The 24646-nt window shown below is 43.3% G+C and overlaps 1 protein-coding gene across 1 annotated transcript in view; it reads right to left on the minus strand.

Annotated features, from left to right (window-relative positions):
• Nucleotides 1-488: 488 nt before the first annotated feature.
• Nucleotides 489-24646, minus strand: part of Smad9 (SMAD family member 9) — a 44277-nt gene continuing 20119 nt past the window's right edge. The window contains exons 2-6 of the mRNA XM_027394985.2: nt 19074-19691; nt 15848-16105; nt 13542-13763; nt 10605-10861; nt 489-3647 (exon numbers count right to left, since the gene is read on the minus strand). Of these exons, the coding sequence (XP_027250786.1) occupies nt 3504-3647; nt 10605-10861; nt 13542-13763; nt 15848-16105; nt 19074-19485 (1293 nt within the window). The 5' untranslated portion in view covers nt 19486-19691 and the 3' untranslated portion in view covers nt 489-3503. The remainder of the gene's footprint in view (nt 3648-10604; nt 10862-13541; nt 13764-15847; nt 16106-19073; nt 19692-24646) is intronic.

A 24646-nucleotide genomic window follows, 5' to 3' on the forward strand; every position in this document is an offset into this window, starting at 1 on the left:
TACTTCCAATATTTCACCATACAAAGGGTTTATTTAGTTGTGGCCTGGCGCTAAGCTGGGGAGAAGTGGTCAACCATCTCTAAAATTTCTGCAAAGTATCCTTAAAATTACATGTATAATGTCAATTATTTCAAGATGTTAAAAAGTGTGACCAATGTTTTTACAGCATGAAGGATTCTTAAGAATCCTACTTTTGAAGTAGGACAGCCTATGACTAAGCATCTGAAGGAACCATAGATCATACACATAGAATCATTATCTAAAGCTTGAAGAAAAAATGAGCCCAAAGGTGTATCTACAGCATTGTCTATCATAAACCACCAGATGACGATGTATGGCATTTCCAGGACAGAAAGCTAGCTGCCAGACCAAGAGCTGCTCTTGCAGGTCTGTTTTATATTCATTTGAACTTATCTTTAACATATGGGAGGGCTACCTACCCTTGTACAGTTCAGCTGTTGAATCCTAGCAGGTAAGAGGATATGAAATGCATGGCATATCTTGCTTTATTAAATATATACATTAAATATCTGGAACTCATTCAGCGTTAAGCAGGAGCTTGACATCCAGCAGGCAATGTTTATAAAATGCTTTTGCTGTTGCTCTTTCTGTTACCATTATGGGGACAACTCAATCCTTAGACGACAGTGAAAAGAACATTCGAAGTGCTAGGGAGCTTGCCACTTTGGGTGGCACAGCTATACAACAAAACACCCAAGTGTGTGTATGCTAAAAGGTGACAGCTTCTTAGCTCTGAAGCAGCTGTTAACATCATCTAGCTGAAACAAACTAATCATGTCTTATTTTGGTTAAGACTCACACAAATACTGGCTCCAACATGGCAATAAACATCCAGCGTCTGTGGGCAGGCCAAACTGGCGCAGTTCTCCATTGTACGCCCCTGCCCAGGGCAACAATGTGTAAAGACCTGGCCTGCCCACTTTTCTCTTCATCCTGTAAAACAACACTACACAGCATATTTTTCCTTGTCTCTTTCATGGAATGCATGCCAAATGTTCAAAGGAGTCTGAAGTTAAGTATTACATTATGAATGTTTTAGATCTCTTCACAGCTGGGGGTGGGGAGCTGATTAAAATGTGACCATGTTACATGAGCAGAAGGCTAACATCTGTTTAATGCTAAATTCTCTGATGACATATATGCACCTACACTATGATTCCTTTCTCAAAGAAATCAGGCACACTTCAATATTTTGTCTGCCTTCTTATTACTGCAAGGAAATCCAAGTAGTTTGTTTTGTTTCTAAGCTTCTACTTTTGTTTTGAGGCAGGGTCTCACTGTACAGCCTTGGCTGTCCTGGAACTCATCGTGTAGACTTGAATTCACAGAAATCCACCTGCCTCTACCTCTGAACAGTTCGATAAGGCTACATATTGCCAGAGGATTTTGAGCACTTGGGAAGAGATCAAAAGGACTGTGTCCTTGAATGGGTACTCAGAGATCTGACATATGAATGACTTTTCCAAGGAAGAAACTGGGAAAATTACCAGAAACACAGGGATGCAAGGAGGTGGCATGGTGAGGAATAAAAGTGGCACTTATGCAAAGATAAATGACTTAATTGTTCTTAAAAGACATAAAAATTTCAATACAGTCATAATTAAGAACTCGATTACATTTTTCCAAGTCCAAGAAAATTTGCATGTGTGGGTTTTATGAGTTCTGAACCCTGATGTCTGTGCAAACGCTTACTGTTAGATTTGCAGCTCCCTGGAGGTGGGGACTGCCTCCAGTGTACGTTTGATTCTGCAGCACCTGACATTGTACCTGGTACACACAAATGTGTGAGACAGACCTAATGAGTCAATGAGCTTGATTTTTTCTACACTCTTAAGTGGGCTCCCACGCTTTAGTGCAAGGCATAAATGAGTACCTTTTGATATGTATGTATCATATATATTTATGATATATATGTGATAGCTTTTATAGATACAGTAGGCATTGTGAGTGTGACTTGCCACATCATATCCATCTTAAATACAGCTGAACGGGAAACAACAGATGCGTGTGCATTGATGCTAGGTAGAACAGATTAAACGAAGGAAACTCAGATTACAGAAACTCTATCCATTACACGCATAAATGCCATCTTAAATAATGTGCTTCCCAAAGGGCATGAAGTAAACTTAACAAGTAATGTGGTGATCATCGACAGGCACACAGCATGATGTCTGGAGGAGATTTCCCTTTATCATCCAAAGAAGGAAATAGTAGGCTTTAATAATACATGCACACTGACATATGCACGTGTATACATAAGATATTTCTAAAGATGCTTTATCATTCACTACCACTGTTTCCTCAAAAATGTAGGGCATATGAAACATTCCCACCTCATTTGGGAAAATATATCCAGGTATTGCATAGCTTTAGAAGAGACTGCCAGGATGTAACCAACTAACAACTTACTCAACACAGGTGCCAGGCTAAGCAATATATAAATATGATCCAAAGATGCCTCCAGAGTGTCCCCAAGGCTTTGCTGTTGTTTTAATCATTGTAACTAACTGATATCTGTCACCAGGAGGAAAGTCGTGGCAAAGGGTGCCCTACCCTGGAGGCTTCAGTATGAGCATGTTGGACAGTGCACGTTGTCATGCTACTCCTCCCAACCCTCCAGACTACAGCTGTGTGCACAGTGTACCCAGGCAGACACAGACATCTGCAAGGTCAACTGACAGGGAGCACTGGAAGACTGGAGCCTGACTTCCAGAGTGGAAGCAGGAGTCCCCTGTGCTCCTGGGACCGAATTCTGGACTAATTTTGTCACTAAGGCTCATCTTGGGCACTTTCCCCTTATTAGCCTCGTATTTTTAAGCGGTGGCCATATGACTAGAAGCTTCACAGTTTCTCCCTTTCCAATCACAGTTTCAATCTGTTTAAATGTACCGTTGACATCAGTGCAGTACCTGGTTTTTCATATTTCAACTTCAGAGACAAATTTTCTGAGGTTTATCTCACAGATCACTGCAGGTTTAATTTTCTTTCTTGCCATTCACATTGAAAATGAGGTTTTTTAAACTATGTGGATTTGATTGGGTTTTGATCTAGTGCTCCTAAACCCTGTCCATTTTGTTGGCTTGTTTGTTTTTGTTTTGAACTTTTTAATTTTTTTTTTGTTTTTCATTTTCGTAATATAAGCAGCTTTGTGTTTTCATTAAGGGGTACAACATCCTGTACAGTGACAAGCTGACTGAAGTGGCCTCGGATTCTGCCAATGCCCTTTACATGCTGTTTCCCCTCTCACAGAAGACATGGCTTCTCATTCTAGCACTGGCCTGGAAAACACTGTTCTTGAACCACACAGTGCTAGCCCCAGGTTAACTAGGCAGCACAAATCAAATGGTGATTAAACTGTGAATAATATACATTATATGTATTTACACCTGCATCCAGAAACTTCCATTTGCTGCAGGTTGAAATGACAGAAGCCACTGCCTGCATCTATTCTGTGGACACGTAGCTGATGGATGCCATAACTGTTAAGACACTGAAGAAATGGGGTTATGTGGGGAGCCCATCTGAGTTAGAACCTTGTCCAACCACTGCAGTGGTCCATGAAGATGAATCTCAATCCAGCAGGGGGTGCTTGTGACATCCTGACGATGATACTCGGCTCCCCAACCCTGCAAAGCAAGAAAAGAACCCATGATGAGGGATGTCCTTCTGTATGCTGTGAATATGTTTCTCTTAGTGGTTTAATAAAACCCTGATTGTCCAGTAGCCAGGCAGGAAGTATAGGCGGGGCTACCAGATTAGGAGAATGCTGAGACAGAAAAGGAGCTCCTGGGAAGATAGGATGCTGGGAATTCTCTGGTAAGCCAAAACCATGTGGAGATACATAGATTTGTAGAAATGGATTAATAATTAAGAGCAAGCTAGCCAGTAAGAAGCCTTAGCCATTGACTAAACAGCTTATAATTAAGATAAGCCTCTGTGTGTTTATTTGGGACTAAATGGATACAGGACCAGTCAGAACAGAAACTTCCATCTACAAGCCCAGACTGAATTGTGCCCCTTTGCCAGAGATCACCAGGCAGAGCTCAGGGGATGCAGGGCCCACAGGCTTCCTGTGAGAAGTGGATTCCTCCGTGGAGCAGATATCTCAGAGGGGTCCAGGTCAGTCAGGGTGTTCTCTATTATCTCACTTACAGTCAGACACCTATTTAGTGGTGATCTAGGAATCTACAGATCCCATGGGATACACTGTCAAGCTGTCTCCCCTTCACAAGGGAAGGGGCTTAACATCATGGTCTACTCTTCATGTGGAAGCCTGTGTCTACACAAAACTGCTACTCATTGAAGACCTGAGACTGGATCAAAAGTTGAAAAATTCAGTAACTCTTGATTTGGAGGATGGAATATTAGAGCTTAGAGCTTATTTCTCTTCTGTCTCAGGCTCACTCAGAAATTTCCCATTTATCTCTATTAGGAGGACAGGCATTTACTAAAATGACAGATAGATGATTGATAGATAGATAGATAGATAGATAGATAGATAGATAGATAGATAGATAGATAGACAGACAGATGATGGATACATAGATGGTAGGTGTTCATATTTATCCATTGTTCATCAATGGAAAGTTATTTAAGCATTAAGGAGGGATTCAGATTATGTTTGTTATTGACAACCATAGTTCTCCAGTGTTGTTTAAAAACTGGAGAGAGGTCTCAGTGGTTAAGAGAGTGCTGGATGTTCTTGCAGAGAACCAGGGTTTGGCTCTCAGCACCCACAACCATCTGTAACTCCAGCTCCAGGGAATCCAGCACCCTCGTCTGGCCTCAGTGGGCAGCGATGCTCATAGTACAGATATGCACGCAGGTGGAGTCACACATACAAAAACCACGTTTTTTTTCTTATCAGCATTCAGCTTAACCACATTGCCTGGTCACTCATGATCACTTCTGTGGGCTTGTGGGACTGCCTGCCAGTTGACTATTTCCCATATCTCCTTCCTTTATGGATTCTTCCATGTCTGATTTTCCCTGAAACCCTCTGATTTTCAATATGACCTCATCACCAGCAAAGTTTACACTTCAGAGATGCACAATTGAACCACAGAAGCTCTCAATGAAATCTTACAATATTTTAAGTATATCACATTGATAGCTGCCCTCAGCTTCATACAGCCAAAGAGGCTGTGGGTTAGACACACCTGCACCTAACCCTCTACCACCCATGATTTTTGTGGGAAAAGAAAAATGAAACTATCAGAGACATAAAATTTCAACCATACCCATTTACACAGAAATAAATTATCTATCTTTCTAAGTGTGTAGCTCTATGCAATGGTACAACCATGGTTCTTCATACTGCCTGGCCCCCCTCAGGCTTGTTTGCTGACTATTTCTCTCTTCCCTCATTCTATAGTTGAGTCTGGGCTCAGGTCTAGGATCCCAGTCCTCTGTGTTTAAATTCAAACCTGTGGTCCTATCCAAACACATGGAGTTAGATACCATGCAAATAAGGACGTTCCCAATTTACATCTCCAGCTCTGACTACACCCTCTGACAGACCCTTTGGTTTGTCTGTCACCTCAGCATCTTCTTGTGAATGTGACTGACTGACATAAACAGTTGCTGTAACTTACACTGAACACTCAGTCTTATTTGCACACCTCACTCACCTGTATCTTCGCCATCCTATTGGAAGGCAACTCGTATCACTTGTAGCTTTCTTCCCTCACCTCCACGTCAAGCCTACATTCTGACTGAGAGTCCCCCACTTCCCACAACTCTGCTGATGCTCTCCTGGTAGAAGTGACCCCCAACTCCCACCTGGATTCTACAATAGCTTCTTTAAAATATTTTTAAACTTTTATTGTTTTATTTAATGTATATGGATGTTTTGCATGCTTGTATATCTATATACTATGTGTGTGCAGTGCTTGTGAATGCCAGAAGAGGGTTCAGATCCCCAGGGACTAGAGTTACAAATGGTTGTGAGCTACCATGTGGGTGCTGGGAACTGAACCTAGGTCCTCTGCAAGAGCAGCCAGTGCTCTTAACCCCTGGTCATCCTCTCTATCCCCTCCATGGCTTCTTAGCAGCCTTTCCCTTTCCACCTCACTGGAGCACACCTTTTCTCCACTTAGCTGCCAGAATGGCCCTTTTAAGACAGAACGAGCTGGGTGTGGTGATTTATACCTGCAACCCCAGCAGGAGAAGGAATGAGACAGGAAGATGTAGAATTCAAGGCCAGCTTGGGTTACACAGAATGACCCTGTCCCTAAACAAATAAAATAACAGGTCAGACCATAAGACCCCAATGGTGTCAGTGAGCGGGATGACCCTATGTTCCCAGAGAAAGAGGGAAACCTGCCACCACAGCCTGCCCTGTGGGCCGCTGAGAGGCATCGGAGCAGCTTCCATATGCTCTCACCATCCCGGCGCTCTTGGGGTTTGGACTCGGCACTCCTGAGATGATAAAGACAGATCCAGATAAAGAAAAACCTCTAAAGGTTTACACTGCATTTAAAAATATATGCAGGCTTGTGAGAGAAAAAGTAACAAGAGGAAATAGAGTAGCTGGGTGTGGTGGCACACACCTTTAATCCCAGCACTACAAAAGCAGAGGCAGGTGGATTTCCACCAAGAAACCCTGTCTCAGAAAAAAAAAGTAAAAATAGAATAATAGAAAAGCCACCTAAAGATGAAAAATACACAGAGAATCTGGATACTATATGCTATATTGTCTTTAAATTGTTTGATTGCCAAGAAAAAGAGTTACTTCTGCTAAAATACATTTGATTATAAATGCTGCTAAATTAATCCAACTTATACATTTTTAAAATGCTTTAACTTCAAAATTTAAGTCTAAGGACAGGCTACTTGGGAAAAAAGGTTTTGATTGTGTTTCCACAGAAAATGAAAAGCTGTGGATTCCTTCCAGACTAATATGGTTTGATCAAGCAAGACCCCCTGAAGCAATGACCCAACTGGTCCTACATCCAAAACAGCTGAGATGGTGCAGCCTTTCAGACTACAAAAACAAGGACTTGGTCAGATTTCTATGTTTTATCATGATCCCCATGGTATGAACATTGCCCTCAATCAGCAGGAAGCAGTTTAGAAGGAACAACACCCAAATCCCCAAATATTGTTTATAAATGTTTGTTTTCATTTAAATGGGGTTGGCTATAAATGATAATGAGCATAGTCAATCTCTTTTTAAAGAAAAAAAGGGGGAATAAGATATAGGAATGAATACTTTGCATTGGTATGATTTTCATTTATTGATACAACTTTAAGGTCAATTTTGTGATATGTATATACCTCTTGTTTAGGTATTGTGTTTATACAGATCTTTTAAAATGATATACATAATTAAATACAGGTTATATAATCACCTATGATAGTCAGAACTTATAATTAGGTTAGTTAGGTTTTCTAGATATACAGAGATGTATTTGAGATGGATAGGTATTCTTCAAATCTTTCAAAGACCTACAGAATATATGGCATTTAAATGATTTAGGGTTTTTCTTGGCAGTAAGACACAACTGCTCCTGGCACACCAATTACGTCAGAAAAGAGGATGGGCATCGAAGAAACTCGTTATGGAGTTTGCTTTCAACATGGCAAGATTAGCCATTTGGGCAAGAAACTGCTCTTGCCTGGATTGTTTGTTGCTGTATAAGCTGGATATGCAGGACCCAAAAGAAAGTGACTGCTGAACTTACAAAACAAGACAGTACTGAAGGGTTCCTGTTGAAATGGAGAAGTGTGCCAGACACACTGTGGCCTTTAGGCTGAAGATGGATGCCCCAACGTTACAGAGGAACTTTGGGTGACTGTCCAGGTAGCAAGATGTCTCTATCAGTTCTAGAGTTTATATATTATCCTTCTGTGGTCTTTGATAGAGTTGAAGACAGATAGTTATGGTTATAGTTTTCTTCCGTTATTATAAAAGATAACATCCTTCTTTTTATTTAGACAGAAAAGAGGAGATGATGGGGAATATACTACTGTGTATGTTCATCTTATTGATTGTTGAATAAAGTACTATTTGGCAATGAGGCAGCAAGTTAGACAGGACTAGGAGTCAAAGAGGATTCTGGGAAATGTAGTAAAGAAGTGATGATCCAGGCAGGAAGTGACATAGCAGGGAGACTCATATTTAAGGAAGGACAAGCAGGAAGTGGTCCCTTTTCCCCTCCACTCTTCCTCCAGCCACTCGATGTGATCCACCAGCAAGGGAGGATGCCAATGGAAGGCATCCAATAAGATAAGTCTTATAAAATATATAGATTTATGATAATTAAGGCTGAGTTAACAGATGAGAATCCTAGTCATTGGCCAAGCAGCATTTGTACATAATATAAGTCTCTGTATTATTTTGTCCATCCATGTGGTGGGCAGAATTCAGGCGGCTGGCAGAGACAGCCCACATGGCGGTAGGGCTCGGGCAGCTTTTGGTGGAAAGATTTATCATAACACCGCTCTCTGTCCAATGTCTCACAGCATCACCCACTCACCTTCCCCCTGAACAAGGCTGCAGTTACCCAGTCCTGCTTTCCTTCCATATCCAGGGATGTAGCAGCCATAGGCTTCTGAGCTTGGCTTTTCTCACAGAGCACCCAGGACCTTCTAGCCTCTGCTGGCACACACTGCTTCCATGACGCTTCCCCACCTGTAACCTCTCTATTTTCCTTTATCTGATTCATTCCACCCACTCGTTGCTTGCTTCCTGTCTTTCTCTACCAATACACTGGTCACAAAAGGCAGAGCTTGTGAATAACCAATGATATACCATCCCAATGCCCAGGGCAGCACTTGGCCGGCCACTGGCAGCTGCTCAACAAATAGTTGTGGACAGAGCTGAAAAGAACTTCGGAGATGATCTTCTCCTTTATCTACAATAATCGCCACCTGTGTCTAGTCATCTGTAAAATTTTAAGCAGCTTTTATTTTGTTTAAGTCCTTGAGGGCTAGCAATGAATCTCAGTGCTAAAGCAATTGCCTAGCCTGTGCAAAGACCTGAGTTTCTTCCTCATCATCTCATCATTGCTGGGAGGAGGAAGGGGGTTGGGAGAGAGCCCATAACAGCAGTAGCAGTGTGTTTTCTGTCAATTAAAACTTGTAGCTCTGTAAATTTGCTGCATATCTAAGGAACATTTAGTTGATGTTAGGAAATAATCACATTTCTATGCATGTTTGTATTACAGTAATTACCTATGAGGTACCCACAGCTCATCCTTATTAAAAAAACAAAACAAAAAAAAAAAAACAAAACAAAACAAAACAACAACAACAAAAAAAAAAAACATGGGCTCAGGAAAAATAACTATCCCACTCAAAGGATAGTTCACTGTCAGCAAGTTAATGCCCCCTGCTGGCTCCAAAGCAACAGTGTGCTGGAAATTTTCCAGGGGTTTCTCTACTGCTTTGACTATCAAAGATGAATAAAGCTCTTAAAATTAAGGGGTCCCTTTAAGACTTTTTTTTTTTTGCAGGGGGGTGGGGTTCTTTGTGTAACAGCCCAGGCTGTCCTAGAACTTGTTCTATAGACCAGGCTGGCCTCAAACTCACAGAGATCTGCCTGCCTCTGCCTCCTGAGTGCAGGTGCACCACCACCACCTGGCTATAGGTAACTAACTTTAAATGGCTAATAAAACTTACTTTGGGGAATGTAGCTCTGTAGAGGTCACTTACCTAACTCACTGCATGAAGCCCTGGGTTCCGTCCCCAGCACTGCGTTTAAAAAGGCAAGTGAGGCCTGGAGAGATGACTTAGTGGTTAAGAGCACTGGCTGCACTTGCTGAGGACCTGCGTTCAATTCTCAGCACCCACATGATAGCTCACAACCTCAAGTAACTACAGTTCTGGGGTATACTGCCCTCTTCCAGTCTTTTTGGCACTGCATGCATGGGGTGTACAGACGGACACTCTTGCAAGCAAAACACCCATACAGATAAAATAAAAATAAATTACAGAGAAAATGAGAGAGCTCTGGATGAAGCCACAATCTTTCCCTACGTGGAGTATGTGCCACTGCAAAAACTATTATATATACCACAGAGTTTGACGAACAAGCCCAGATTTTTAAATTTAATATATATATATATATATATATATATATATATTATATATATATATTTAAAATATAAATATATATAATATAAAATATATTATTAAATATAAAATATATATATATATATATATATATATATATGTAGAGAGAGAGATTCAGACAGACAGACAGACACACACACACACACACACACACACACAGAGTGAGTCAGTATTCTTGGATGGAGCAGAAGGTTCATGAATCCCCCAGTCTTAACTGAAGACAGTTGATGGCTTTTAGGGAGAGCCAGTTTTCTTTAAGGCTGTGGCCCTTGGTAGCTTAACCTCAACCACACTATTTTCTTTGGGTGGTCCCACACTTAGGAATATATGGGCAGCAGAAGTTGGACTAGATAATTAAAAAAAAAAAAAGCCAAGAATCAAACTTTTTTAGAAGAACAAAACAAAGTCATCATCTGCTTGGGTTGGTTGAGCAAATGCCACATCAAGCCAGGAGCATTTTGAGCTTCCCATTTGCAACTGTACAATCCCAAAGCCGGCATCCTTACCTTCACGAAGCTCATCCGAATCGTGCACATCTTCGTCAGCTCGTACACAACTTCAAAGCCGTGGTGCACTGACTGGGCAAGCAACTGGGCGAAGAGCTGGTTATTGAAGACCTTGAGGCTGCAGCCGCTGGGGATCTTGCAGACAGTGGCAGGGTGAAAGCCATGTTGATAGTTGCAATTCCGGCTCTGAACAAAGATGCTGCTGTCGCTCACGCACTCCGCATACACCTCGCCCCCAACGTAGTACAAATGCACACCTGTGGGCACAAAAACCACTCTCTTTCTACTCTGCTCCCTTCTCAGTGACTCCCGGCACCTCAAGTGGCAGGACCTGCCGCAGTCAGGTTAACTCTTACAGTACCGCTGGTTATAGAAAGAGAAAGTGTGTACACCAAATACCCATTTGTTTCCTTTGACTTTTCCTACAAATTCATTAAAAAGTTCAATCCTAGGGCTCTCAGCCCCAAACGGCAGCTCACAACCATCTACAGTGAACTGGTTCCAGATGATCCGTCGCCCTCTTCTGGCCTCTATGGGCACTGCATACACATGGTATGTATGTATACATACATACAGGCAAAACACCCATACAGGAAAAAAATTAAATTTATTTTTATTTGATGTTCATTGGTGTTTTGCAGGCATGTATGTCTGTGTAATGGTGTCAGAAGCCCTGGAACTATAGTTACAGACAAATGTGTGCTACCATGTGGCTGCTGGGAATTGAACCCTGGTCCTCTAGAAAAGCAGTCAGTGCTCTTACCCACTGAGACATCTCTCCAGTCCCAAGTAAAACAACAAAAACAAAAACAAAACTTAAAGCCCAACCCACATGAATGGACATTCTCAAAGATGAGTCCATAGTCTCTCTCACTTATTACTGCTCCCACTCCAAAACATCCATGATCCTAGACAAAAAGAAACACATCATACAAAACAAAACCTCACAAAGCCCTTCATACCCTCTTATAAACAAAAAGCTACAATAGGAAGCACAGCTAATATCATGTAAATGCTACTGAAATCCACACACTAGACCTATTCCAGAACTTAAAAAAAATCTTACTAACAGTTACAAACCTATTTCTTTGAAGCCCAGTGTGGTGGCACACACCTTCAACCCCAGCACTTGGGAAACAGAGGCAGCTGAAGTTGAGACCAGCCTGGCCTACATAGCGTTCAGGCCAGCCACGGCTGCACGGTGACACCTTGACTCAAAGCTAAAATATTTCTGAGTAGAGCCTTCAGAGATGTATTTTATTTCAGAGGCATGTCACTCAATCCTACAAGTCACACCATGTGATCCTGAGAACAGGGGCATTCCTACCATACTTCAGACACAGCCATGTAAAAACACAAGCAACATGTAGCTTGTCTCAGTTTCTCTAACATTCCTGGAATTCCATTTCAAAAGGACATCCTGGATAAACAGAGTACAGCACACACACACACACACACACACACACACACACACACACACACACGCACGCACACACAATGGAATCTTATTCATCTGAAAACATGTATGAGATTATAAAATGGATGGAACTGGAGATTATTAGAAATAGGCAGGACTCAAACGAAATCCACTCCCCCACTCCATCCCTCTCCTCTTTTCTTCTCTCTTACTTGCCCTCGGTTTTTCTCTCTATTTTCTTCTGTGAAAAGCATCAGCCTGATACCTACAACTCAGGGCACTGGTGACCATGAGGAAGTAGAAGGATGATTCTGATTGGCTGAAACACAGTGCCTGTGCTGGACTTTCACCAAGCAAAGCCAGTGCTGCCCTCCTTCACCATGCCTGTGCGTGGGGGTGAGTGTGACTGACAGTGATGGGACATTCAGTTGTATAGCTGAGCTCAAAGCAGTCTGTTCAGCATTGCTCAGAGCTCCAGACAATCTTGATTCTGCAGAAGAGAAGGCAATGGAGGCCAGGGGAAAGTTGTCAAGTGCAAGGTGGAGGTGGGGGCGCTCTGCCTTTTACGGTGGCACCTCCCTGTGCACTCCCTGCACTTTAGAGCAGTGGGTCACACTACCCATCTCTGCCGCTTGACAGTATGTGCTACCTGCCACCGCAGAAGGGGATTGCAGAGACCTGCTTGCACCTTGACCCCACAGACCTGAAAGCTGGTGGTAACAGCCTGTGGGGAGCTGCTTCAGGCTCAGTGGGTATTTTAACTGAATGACCTTCAAGTGTATAATCCTTTCAGGACCTACTGCATACAATAGATAAGATTTTTGTCACCTGAGCCTGGTCTGTCTGTATTTAGGGGGTGGTTTTCCCTCGTGTTAAAGCCTGATCTGTGAACTTGGCACAAGTTGGCAGAGGAGAGAACGGGAAGGTGGGCCCCTAGAGGAAGAAGCAGAGCCCAAGGTTGACTATGTGAACCTGCTCATCCAGTAGCAGGCTGGCCTCTGGCTAGAGATACCAGCACCTTGGGAAGGAGCATGTGGTCCTGTGATTTCATTTGGCCCTAACATCGTGTAGGCCAATGCAGTGGCTTTGAACACCGTGTTGGTCAAGATCACCTCAGAGCAGATCTGTTCTCAGGGTTGAGCCTGCTTTGGAGTCAGCTGGTGGGGTGGTGGGGCATTCAAACATACTGTTCACTCAACCACAGCCTAATGAGAAGAGCAATTTGCATTTCACTACAGATTAACCCTGCCCTGAGGCTTCCACTTCGGGTGACAGTGCTGGGATTACAGGCCTGTGTCTACACAACTGGCCCTGTCTTGTCCTCACAGCACTCAGCCCATGTCACCCCTGAAGATGGTCTACTGACTTTAGAGGCAACAAGACTCCAAGAGAGCATGTCCCTCTCCAGTGGTGACACCATGCCTCGGGGTCTTTCCCATGGGCTACAGGGCCAATGCTGATTTCTAAACCACGATTTTGGCTCAGAAGCAGTGATGGGGCCATGCTGTGTGGGCACTCACCCTTTCCAATGTGCCTCCTGGTGTTTTCTATTGTTGAGTTTCTATTTACATTTGAAAGAAGCCCAAGACAGAACCTATTCCTATTATTGGAAGGGTCAGTGAAGCCATCTATGAGGACACTCCTAGAGGACGCCTGGAAAGTCTCTCCAACCCGGTTGTTTAGTTCATAGTAGGCAATGGAGCACCAGTGCTGGGGTTCCTCGTAGCAAACTGGCCGAAAGTCTGAAAGAAAACGAGAGAGAAAAGGCACTGTGTCACTGTCACCTCTGGTCTCTGAGGCTCATGATTCCAACAGGAAGCAGAAATGAATGCTTTAAACCAGAAAGCTGGATGTAGGACGAGTATGCCTTCCTTTACAATCCTTCAAACCCTCGTGTTTGATGGAAGCTGTTTGGGGCTAGTGCATTTGTTTATTGCACCCATAAGTCTAAGGCCATGGTCCTTGTTAATTTTCCACAGCTAGGGATTCTATAAACACTTCTGTTTACAGATGTAATATAATGAAGAACCAGGGAAAAGGCGGCATGAACAGACTGATATAAAATGTTGCCAGTCCCAGAGTAAACACAGGCCAGGAGGCAGGCCACCTTATCTTTACTAAAAGACAGTGTCCTGTTGTTACAGAACTGAACTGAATCCCTATGTCAAAAGGTGCAATTTCCCAATAACATAATGATTAAAAAAAACAAACAAACAAACAATAGTTTGAATATAATAAACCAAATCGAAAGCACTGAATGAGTTTTATTGAAGAAAAAAATCTATATGACAGGCTCACTTTCTCCTCTGTGTAACACACAGATATCTATAGGATATAAGTGTATTTTAAGGAAAGCTGGTTTCTCAGCTTTGCTAGGGTCTGCCCAAAGGTGGGAGGAGGTCAAAGGGTAACCAGGCAGAATGCAGTCAGTACAAGGGAATTTTTATAACACAGGTGTGTGTTAGGCGGATCTTGTAATTATCTCGTCCTTTAACCACCGGCCTTAACACTAAGTTTCAAACACATGCAGGGAAATTCTCTATGCAATAAGTAATGAATGGGCAGGTCTCTCAGGCAGTCTGTTGGAGACCGAGGAGGGAAATGACATAATCCAAGGTGATACGTGTGAACATGCTGCATAAGGATCTTGTTAGGGAAAGACACTGAAGACACTTTGAGGGAATATGTCTCTTATCTCACCACACCGTATATGTTCTTTGAGAGTAAGGATAACTTTTGTTAATTTCTTAGTTCTTTCTCAGCAAACTAAGGTGATGATTTATTTATTTGTTGACTTAGTGAGAGTTAATAAATATTCATTAGATAGGGCTTATGAACCAAAGAGTGAGGCAGATTGTAACTGTGGGTGCCAGCTGTATGTATGCAGGCCCATGGGCACTTGTCCACTCCAGATATTATGACTCTCACACTACATGTCTCTGACCACCTTCACGGGTGTCATAGCACACACAGCATGGAGACACATTAGTGTCCCTCCCTCTTGCATATGCTTTTTCAATGCAGCATGAAGCTCCTGAAGCTTTGCCTTAGCTGCTGTCTTGGCTTCAGAAGAGAGAGAGGGAATGTACCGGCTGGTATTGGGGGCCTAGATCTGTACACCACTGAGGTCATGCACATTGTGTTTGGGGCAAAAGATGCCTGCCTTTTTATTGTTCAAAGAAGCAAGCAAACAAAAGCCTTACTTGGTCCCCTATGGCCTGCTCTCATTTATTTATTTATTTATTTATTTATTTATTTATTTATTTATTATTGTGTATGCACAACACATGTGTAGAGGTCAGAGGACAACTCTGAGGAGTCTGTTCTCTCCAACTCAGGTTGGCAGGCCTACACAGCAATACCTTTTTACCTGATGAGCTATCTAGCCAGTCCTTCCTTTTAGCACTTAACATTTTTAATTTTTTATTTGTCATACATCAATATGTTAATCTTACTTCTACATTCAGCAAAGTAGCATGTGCCTGTAAGTCCAGCATTGGGGAAGCTGAAGCAAAAGAATGTTGGGTTCAGGACCAGCCTAATCTAAAAATAGACCATGTTTCAAAACAAACAATAGTCACATATTCTGCAAATTTCTAGGGATAGTGTTAAATACTATTTAGTTTCTGAAAGAGGACTGGATCCAAATTATATGTATCTGAAGTTCCTACTCCAAAATGTGTCCAATCCTGGTCATTCTGGAGGGTGGTGGGTTAGATGGCCCAGGCCCAGAGATAGTGCTGTAAACCTAAAGGGACCACAGGCATGCTAGTTGCAACAACCACACTTATGAATACCCACATGGATCCTATCTCCACAGACTGACCTGAGTGTTGAAATGGACTGTCTGACTCAGAAGGACTTTCTGGGGAGTGTGGATAGCTGGTGGGGCCTGGAGACTGCGGGAACACGTGGCCTGGTGAGGAAGGTGGTGCAGGGCAGAGGGGCTGCTGGAAAGAGTCAGGGTAGGTGGCATTGTGCGGCATGAGGGGCTCGCTGTGCAGGGAGGCACTTCGGAACTTGGCCAGGAGGCTGAGCTGGGGGTTGTACTCGCTGTGTCTTGGTACCAGTACTGGAGGCAGAACTAGGAACAAAAAAAAAGGAGAGAGATCACCCTGAGCTTGTTCCATCAGGATGAATGGGACAGCAAATGCTTTTCCTTGGTCATTTGTGATTTTTCCTCTGCCAGTCCCCTCTCCACACATTGGCTCATGGGAAACTCTGCATGCAGGTCCCATCTCTATCCAGGAGTCTGTGGGCTATGTTTAGTCACCAGCAACCCTTCTTGCCACCTACATCTTAAGCAGACAGTCAGGGACCAAGTTCAGGAGGCTCCCGTGCCCATCCTCCTTGGTAATGGCCTCATATCAACTTTATAGAGACCCATCCTATTGACTTTAAGGAGATCCATCTGCCTATATCTTTCTTCAACTCTGCCAATAAAGTCCTCTTTAAAAGAGGCATAGTTAGTTCCAAACATTTACAACCAAGCCCTAGGTGAAGCCCAGAATATTTTCCATTAGAGACCACACTGAATTATTTAGAGGATCAGACTCAATTTCAGACTCGTTGCTGCTGATAAAATAATCTGGGTCCTTACCACAATGATCTAGAAGCAAGTGACCAAAAGCTATCAAGTAAAATACAAATGATAAGCAAAGAAACAAATGAGGTAAAAGATCAGAGGCAACAGGAAAAATCTATCAGTTCAATTTGTTTGGGTTAGTGCTCCCTTCTGGCCTTCTGCCATCTTCGCAGTACTGAGATGGAACCCATAGGCCTCACACATGCTAAGTAAGTGTCCTAACACTGAGCCACACTCAGCCCTCTTTTACTTAAGATAGGGTCTCCCTAAGTTACCCAGGCTGGCTGGCCTTCAACCTAGTGTATAACGTAGGCAGGCACTGGGCTTGCATCCTCTTGCCTCAGCCTCCAAGTAGATGGGGTTACAGGCCTGTGCCAGCCTGGATTCCACTCATTCAAATGAACATGAGCGGCAGCTACTTATGGAGCTGCCTGCCTTTCTGAATTACTCAGAAAAGTGTAACTTTTCTGTTTTCAAGACTCTCCCTCCTCTAGTCAGCAACCAAGACTGACAGACTACCTGCTCACTCTGTTGCTTGTCATTCAAACTTAGTCTAAGATAATTGGCCTTGAGAATTTTTCCAAGTCCATTCCTAAATTTTTTGTTTGTTTTTGTTTTTTTCAGACAGGGTTTCTCTGTGTCTTTGGAGGCTATCCTGGAACTAGCTTTTATAGACCAGGCTGGTCTCAAACTCACAGAGGTCCGCCTGCCTCTGCCTCCCGAGTGCTAGGATTAAAGGCGTATACCACCACCACCCAACCAAAAAGAATTTCCTAATGAACATTTTCCTATTTAGATATGTGTTTTAGAGGTCTGAGAGAGCCCAGATTTTCAAGCCATTCAAAAAAAAAAATCTCAGATATTATTAATGAGGCTTTGTTTTGTTCAGAATCATGTTATGTGGCCATGGCTGTCCTCAAGTGCTGAAGTTTGAGTCATGTGCACTTTCAGATATCTTCCTGATAAGCAAAGAGAGAAGGCAAAATAGCATTTAGAACAAACTCATCAGGTTTGCTAACAGCATGGAACCTTCCAATCACCTTCCCAGACAGACCCCAATCCCTGTGAGCAAGCCCCACACACAGAGGTGATGTTCTTGATGGCAAGAAGGCATGTTTGGGAAACTTAAGGGATGACCTGACAACTGACCTCTCAAGTGGGCTGGGTGTGAATACAACACTACAAGAGAATACTTGTGCTGCTATCCAGACAGCACAGTGGGATGGGGTGATCTCTCCACATTCCTGGAATTAGGCAGATAGCCAACCAAAGAGAGAAGGTGCCCATTAAAAACTATTTCACCTGGAAGGCCACAGGAACACTCGTCCCAAAGAGAACATTAGTAAAACTGCTACAACCAGTGAAGATAAAGAGCTACGTCTTCCAAAGTAGGAGATATATGAAGGGATGGGACACACACACACACACACACACACACACACACACACACACGCATGCGCGAGCAGGTGTGTGTGAAGAGTTTGGGGAAAACTAATTTTCTGTATTTAAAACATAAAATCTTAAGGTTTTTTTTAAGGGCTGGGAGTGGAGTGCAGGTCAGTGGCAGAGTGCTCCCATATGGTATGAGAAACCCTGGTTTTACACCCAGCAAAAGAAGAAGGGGCCACTAAGGTGTTGTTGAGTAAAAGAGCACTGTGTAGCATGTATGAAACCCTGGATGCCATCCCAGCAAAATCATATTTAAGAACAATGGCCTACCTTCCTCAACCTCTTATTTCAGTCCTGGATTCCTTCCTTCAGCAACGTCCCTGGACTGTTTCAGACTGAGATAGGATTCCTTCCATATACCAGAGATTAGCAAAATGGAGCACATACCCACTCTTTAGTTTAACTCTAATAGTCATTGATTTCAGTCATCTAGGGGTGGGAAAAGGTAGGATGTTTAATGTATCTATTTTTTACAGTTAACCATTATTAAGGCATTTAATCTGTTAAGAACTAGGAAGGATAGCTAGGCATAGTGGCACACACATTTAATCCCAGCACTTGGGAGGCAGAGGCAGGCAGATCTCTGTGAGTTTGAGACCAGCCTGGTCTACAGAGTAATTTCCAGGACAGCCAGGGTTACACAAAGAAACCCTGTCTTCAAAACAAAACAAAACAAAACAAAAAACAACAACAACAAAAAATCAAGAAGGAAGGAAGAAAGAAAGAGAAAGAAAGGAAGAAAGAAGAAAGAACTATTCCTAGGGCTTAGATCTCCTAAATCCACCCAAAATAAAACTGCATTTTTCCAAAATCCTACCAAGCTTACAAGCCTTTTAGTGTGAGACTATCATAAATTTCTGACTGCATGATTTTGGAGCCATTGCTTCAGTGTACTGCTCCCCCACCCCCACCCCCACCCTAGATACAGAGATCATTTCAAGCGGATGCTCCATTCCCGAACAACCTGTGATGACTGATCTTGCCTTCCAAGCATGCAGAGACTGGTGGAAGCACCCACCTGGTGTCTCCACTCGGCGGTAATGGTACGGGTTGATGCAGACCTCCTTCTGCTTTGAGCCAAAGGGGAACTCACAGCACTCCAGGGGCTTCAGTTCGTGATGGGATTGCAGGTCTGGCCAGCGCCACACACGGCAGTAGATGACATGGGGCAGCCCCTTGCGGTGGGACACCTGTAGGCGTCCATCCAGGGACCTAGGGATGGTGACGCACTTGCTAGGCTGGCCTGGGCAGCTCAGCGCCCTCTCTAGCTCATCCATGGCCCCTTTCTTCTTCTTTAACTTCTTCACCAAAGAGTCCACGGCCTTTTCTGCCCACTTCTCCTCCTCATCTCCCTGCTTCCAGCCCAGCAGCCTCTTCACTGCAGGGCTGGTGAAGGAGAAGAGGGAGCTGATGGGGGTGCTGGGGTGCATAGGAGGCAGACCTCAGACTCCTGCACACGGACAGAGGATGAGGCCTTTCAAGGCTTGCAGAGTCCTGGTCAGGTCAGCACCAAGCACTTGTCCACAGATGTCATGGGAACAAGCTTGCCTTTTCTTCTGGAAGCAGTGGGGACTGGTTTAAGTTAGGAGATGGGCTGACTTCCTCCAGAGCCCTTGGGTGGGTGGGCAATCTAACTCTGAAAGACAGGGCAAGACTTTATGAGCCATCGGAGTCATTTTCAGACTAGGTGAGGAAGGACAGAAGGGACAAATCACCCTCCTAATGTTTTAACTTGAGAACCCCTCCAAGTCCTTGTTGACCTTACCTTCCTCTTCCTTCTCCCAGCCAGATCTTGGTCACAGCCTTCCAAATCTCTTTTGTTGCTTCTCTCTTCCTCTCCATTTTCCCCAGCACTGAGTACAGCCCGCCCCAGCATGGCTACAGCTCCAATGTGGCTTCGCCCCTTCACACTCTCTTCCACACCAATTTCTTTCCTCCCAAACACAATCTCCACCCAAATCACTTTCCTGTGCAAGAAAGGGTATGGCTCCTTCATCTCTACCTGGGTTTCCAGGGTTCCCAACCCCTCTCTCTGCATATATGGTCTTTCTTTATCTCCCAGTTGCACAAATACTCTGCCCTCAGTGTAGGAAATGCATACAAACAAATGTAAACAAAAATGGAAGACACTGAGATCTCAAACAATCCCACTGCTCAGATTTCACTGTACAGCATTTCAGAACAGCAGTTCTCAGAGTGTGTTACCAGGAACCACTGCAGCTTCCTGAGCCCCCTTCCAGGCTGTGAGGCCCTCTCTTTTCCAAATCCACATCTCTGTGAACTAAATTATCTTAATCACATCAGCCAAAACAACAGATCATAACAGGTGTATGAGGAGGTGAAAATGAGAACACAGGTACCATCCATTAAACCAGCATTCAAGAGATTACCCCCTCTTTTTTTAAACCAATCTTTTAAACATGGCATTTAATTTTAAAATATTTGCCCTGAGGCTGGAGAGATGGCTCAGTGGTTAAGAGTATTTGCTGCTCTTGCAGAAGATATGAGTTTGATTCCCAGCCACTCACAATCAATCACCTTTTAACTGTAGGTCAATGGGATCTGTTGCCCTCTTCTGGTCTCCTTGGGCACTACACATATGTGGCACACAGGCATACACACAGGCAAAACAGCCACATGCATGCAAATAAAAAGTGAAAAAAAAATTGTCTTCATAAAAGATGTATTTATATTAATAAGTCAATAACTTTGAAATTACATTTATTTGTTCAGTGTGTGTGTGTATGTGTGTGTGTGTGTGTGATATAGTATGCCCACAGAGGTCAGAGAACAACTTTTGAGTCACATCTCTTCTTCCACCATGTGGGACCTGGTTGAACTCAGAACAATTCAGAATTTGTGCCAAGTGCCTTTTCCCACTGCACCCCTTTGCTGGCCTGCAAATCAATAATTTTGTAAAAATAGTTTTACTTTCCAAAATAGGAGAAAATTGAAAGATGTAACCTACAAATAAAAGCTAAAGTTTCTCCATAATTTTTAAGTGGAAAGGCACCATGAACCAAAAAGTTTGAAAACTGTTTTTCTAACAGTCACAGCGTCATACAGGTAACTGTGAACACCAAATGTCACCATTGTCACATTTGTTATTCTGCCCCAAAGTCAGCTGCCCTCTCCCTGATGCTCTCACCCAAAGGATCCATCTCTTCTGTGTTCCCCAAAAAGACACACTCAAGTTTCCTGAGCTACAGCTGCATTTGCTCTTCTTAGAAATAGCAGGGACTAAACAAAACCTCCTCCTTCCATATTTTAGAAACCTCATTCATGTGCAATGATGTCCATCTGTCACATCACTGTGGGACAAACTGACTCATTTGAGTCTCTTAGAATCAGCATAGCTCAAAAACCTCCTGCGGCTGCTTGTTGAACTCACTTTGAGTGCCATTTTCTTCTTTGTGTCCCTGGGGGAAAGGCATAGCTTTCCAGATCTCCTTATATAAATGTTTTTATTTTGCAGTACAGGGCTGGTGCATGCTAGGCTAGTATGCCACTTCTGAGTTGCACTCTAAATCTTAAATTTCTTTGGAACAAAGGTGCTCTTTTATCCCCCTGCTCCAGTGGCCAGGATTAGCACCTCCAAAGAGCACTAAGGCAGCCTGGTTAGGCAAAGCTGATGACACTCAATGCATGGAACGCCGTGCTTACACACTCCATTCCTCATGAGGACCTTATTTAGGATGGTCCAGGGCAAAACATGCTGAGAGGGCCAGTGTAGGTCTCCAAAGCTGTTCTTTTTCACTTGGTAGTTTGACTTACTCTCCATTTCCTTTTGAAAGGTTGATTTTTGTGGCTTAACAAATGTGAATTTATAAAGTGTAGTTAAGTCACCATGGGAGTTCTGTTTACTCCATCTAGACAGGCTGCCTTGCAGCAATGGTCCTAGTGGTCAGGAGCTTTCTGGAGGAGATTGGAGCATGACAAACAAGAACATGAGCCCAAAGAGCTATAGATTCTGCTTAGTTTTGTGTGGGACTTGTTATTAGCAAGTTATGGCATAAATCTTTATGTTCACAAATATGCTCATCAGAATTTAACTAAATACACTTAAAGAAAAGAAAAACTGTTTCAAGGAACAAATAACATTTTTCTTCAATGGGGTTGATTTGGCTTTTATTGGAGCAAAGTTATTTGTATGAAACCAAAAAAAAAAAAGAAAGAAAGAAAGTAGATTATTGTAGGACAGCTAACACAGACAAAGTAATCTCTATAGTGTGAATAATAAGATGATTAAAGCCTTTTGTTCTTGGGTATGTGTCTGGGAGCCAATATGAACTTCATATTTTTTATTATGCTTTACAATAAAAAACTTGAAAAGTATTGCTTCTAAGCTGTATACTTCCCCAGACTGTCTGAAGTTTACCTTGAGTGATACTCGGATACTGTCATCCTTCACTGATGAACTATGGGTCTGAAATGCCTTGATTCTTCACGTCTGACCTCACTGTGCATTGCATAATCATAGACACCATACAAGGCCCCCAAGTAAGATTTTAAGGCTGTAAGGCAGCTTCTATCCCAATAAGCAGAGACCTTTGCATTAAGGGAAACCATGAAGTGTTAAATACAGAATTTCACAGTGATAAATACCAAATTCAAGACCATGAGCTCCTGATAGAGAAAGAGGAAAAGTAGAAATTATCTGAAAGTTGAAATTTAAATCAGGATGACTGGAGGGTACACAGATGTTCAAACATTATCCTCTCTGCTCATCTGTATGCCCAATGTCTTGTTACTAGGAAATGTGTTAAAAATTAATCAAACTTAGAATCCCCAGAACGCTGAGGTTCTTATCTGTCTAATAGTTTGTGTTTTCCCAGGAGGAGCAGTGTGGAATCTGTTAAGTGCCTCCATTCCTTTTCCTAGGGCATTTCAGACACAGGAGGAACTAAGAGGCCCTTGTTTATCTGGAGCTGGCCACCACAGGATCATCCACAGTGCAGTCCCCTGCTGCCTGTGTGAGTTCAACAGTGCCAGCTGGCTCCCTGCAGCTTTCCATTGTTGGAGAATATAAATGTCCACTGACAATGGCCTCCAGTCCATATGACCTTCTGATGGCACCAATGCCCAGACTGCCATACAACTGAATAGAGCACTGCACCGGGGTCGGGAAGAAACTGCAACTGTCATTTATGCAAACTGTAACAGTAAGTGGAAGGGTAAGTAGTGCTGCTTGTCATTACAATGTCTTTACAAAGTGTAAAGAGCACACCGGGCTTGGTGGTGCATGCCTTTAATCCCAGCACTCGGGAGGCGGAGGCAGGCAGATCTCTGTGAGTTCGAGGCCAGCCTGGTCTCCAGAGCGAGTGCCAGGATAGGCTCCAAAGCTACACAGAGAAACCCTGTCTTGAAAAACAAAAATAAAATACAATAAAATAAAATAAAACAAAGTGTAAAGAGCACAGCAAACAAATGAAGCACTGTTTAGATTAGTTGCTGGAATCCTTCTGGAATGAGCACTCTGATACCACTGAGGACAGAAGAAAGAAAATGTCACTGATGGAAGGAAGCCAGGACACCCCCTGAAAGGCTTCAGTCCCTGGTGGTCTCACTATGTGGTTCTAGCTGCTCTGGAACTATGTAGACCAGGTTGGCATCAAACTCAATGAGATCTGCCTGCCTCTGCCTCCCGGGTGCTGGGATTAAAGGCATGTGCCTCCACAGTTGGCTGCTTACTGACTTTTTTCCCCACTAACCTGGTCACCTTGGAAGAGTCTGTTTTTTAACTCTGAAAAGATTAAGATCTCAAAATCCCAGGATGGGTCTGCCAAGCTGCTGCTCCAGATCATCCCAAAGTGCCATGTAAGTGGACGCCTTGAGAAACTCTTCCTTGAGGACACAATACAGAGACTGTCACTCCAGGGCATCACTGTTTCATTTCAAAGGAAGTTTAAACATGACAGTCTTGATTCTCTACTCCCTGCCAGAGCTGACGGTGTGCTAAGAACCACTCTCAGAAACAGTTTACTGACCACATTTAGAGCTTAAACACATTTGGTGAAAGAACTGTCTTCACAGCAAATGTCATACAACACAAATTAGTACAGCAGTAAGAAGTGCTTCTGACTGGCTGTGGTAGCACATGTGGGTGGGCAGAACAAGAGCAAAGCAGGTGTGAGAAAGGCATATGACAGCATATGTGCAGCACTGTTGTGGGGTTTTTTCATCACATGTGGATCCCCGCTGGGGGACCCAGGCTTTTGCTACAGCAAAGGGTTTGCCGCTCCCTAAGGTGATGGGCTGAACCAACAAAGGACACATCCCCTAAGAGGCTGAGACAGAAAGCAGGAGATGAGACGGGGCGCCCAAGTCTGGGCCTGAGCTAGACTTTAACAGAAGATGAAGGACAAAGGATCTGGCTGAAGGGAGAAAACACAGAAGCCCTCCAATGGCTTGATGGCTTGCCCAGTGCCCACAAGCTGTGATTCTTAAGGGGCCATGTGGCACAACAGGGGACCGGGAGGGGCTGGGGGAAGGGAAACTGCAGGCAGGATGTAATGTATGAGAGAAAAATAAATAAATAAATAAATAAATAAATAAATAAATAAACGTATGAGTGAATGAATAAATAAAAAA

This window comes from Cricetulus griseus, assembly GCF_003668045.3.
Source record: "Cricetulus griseus strain 17A/GY chromosome 1 unlocalized genomic scaffold, alternate assembly CriGri-PICRH-1.0 chr1_0, whole genome shotgun sequence".
NCBI lineage: Eukaryota > Metazoa > Chordata > Mammalia > Rodentia > Cricetidae > Cricetulus > Cricetulus griseus.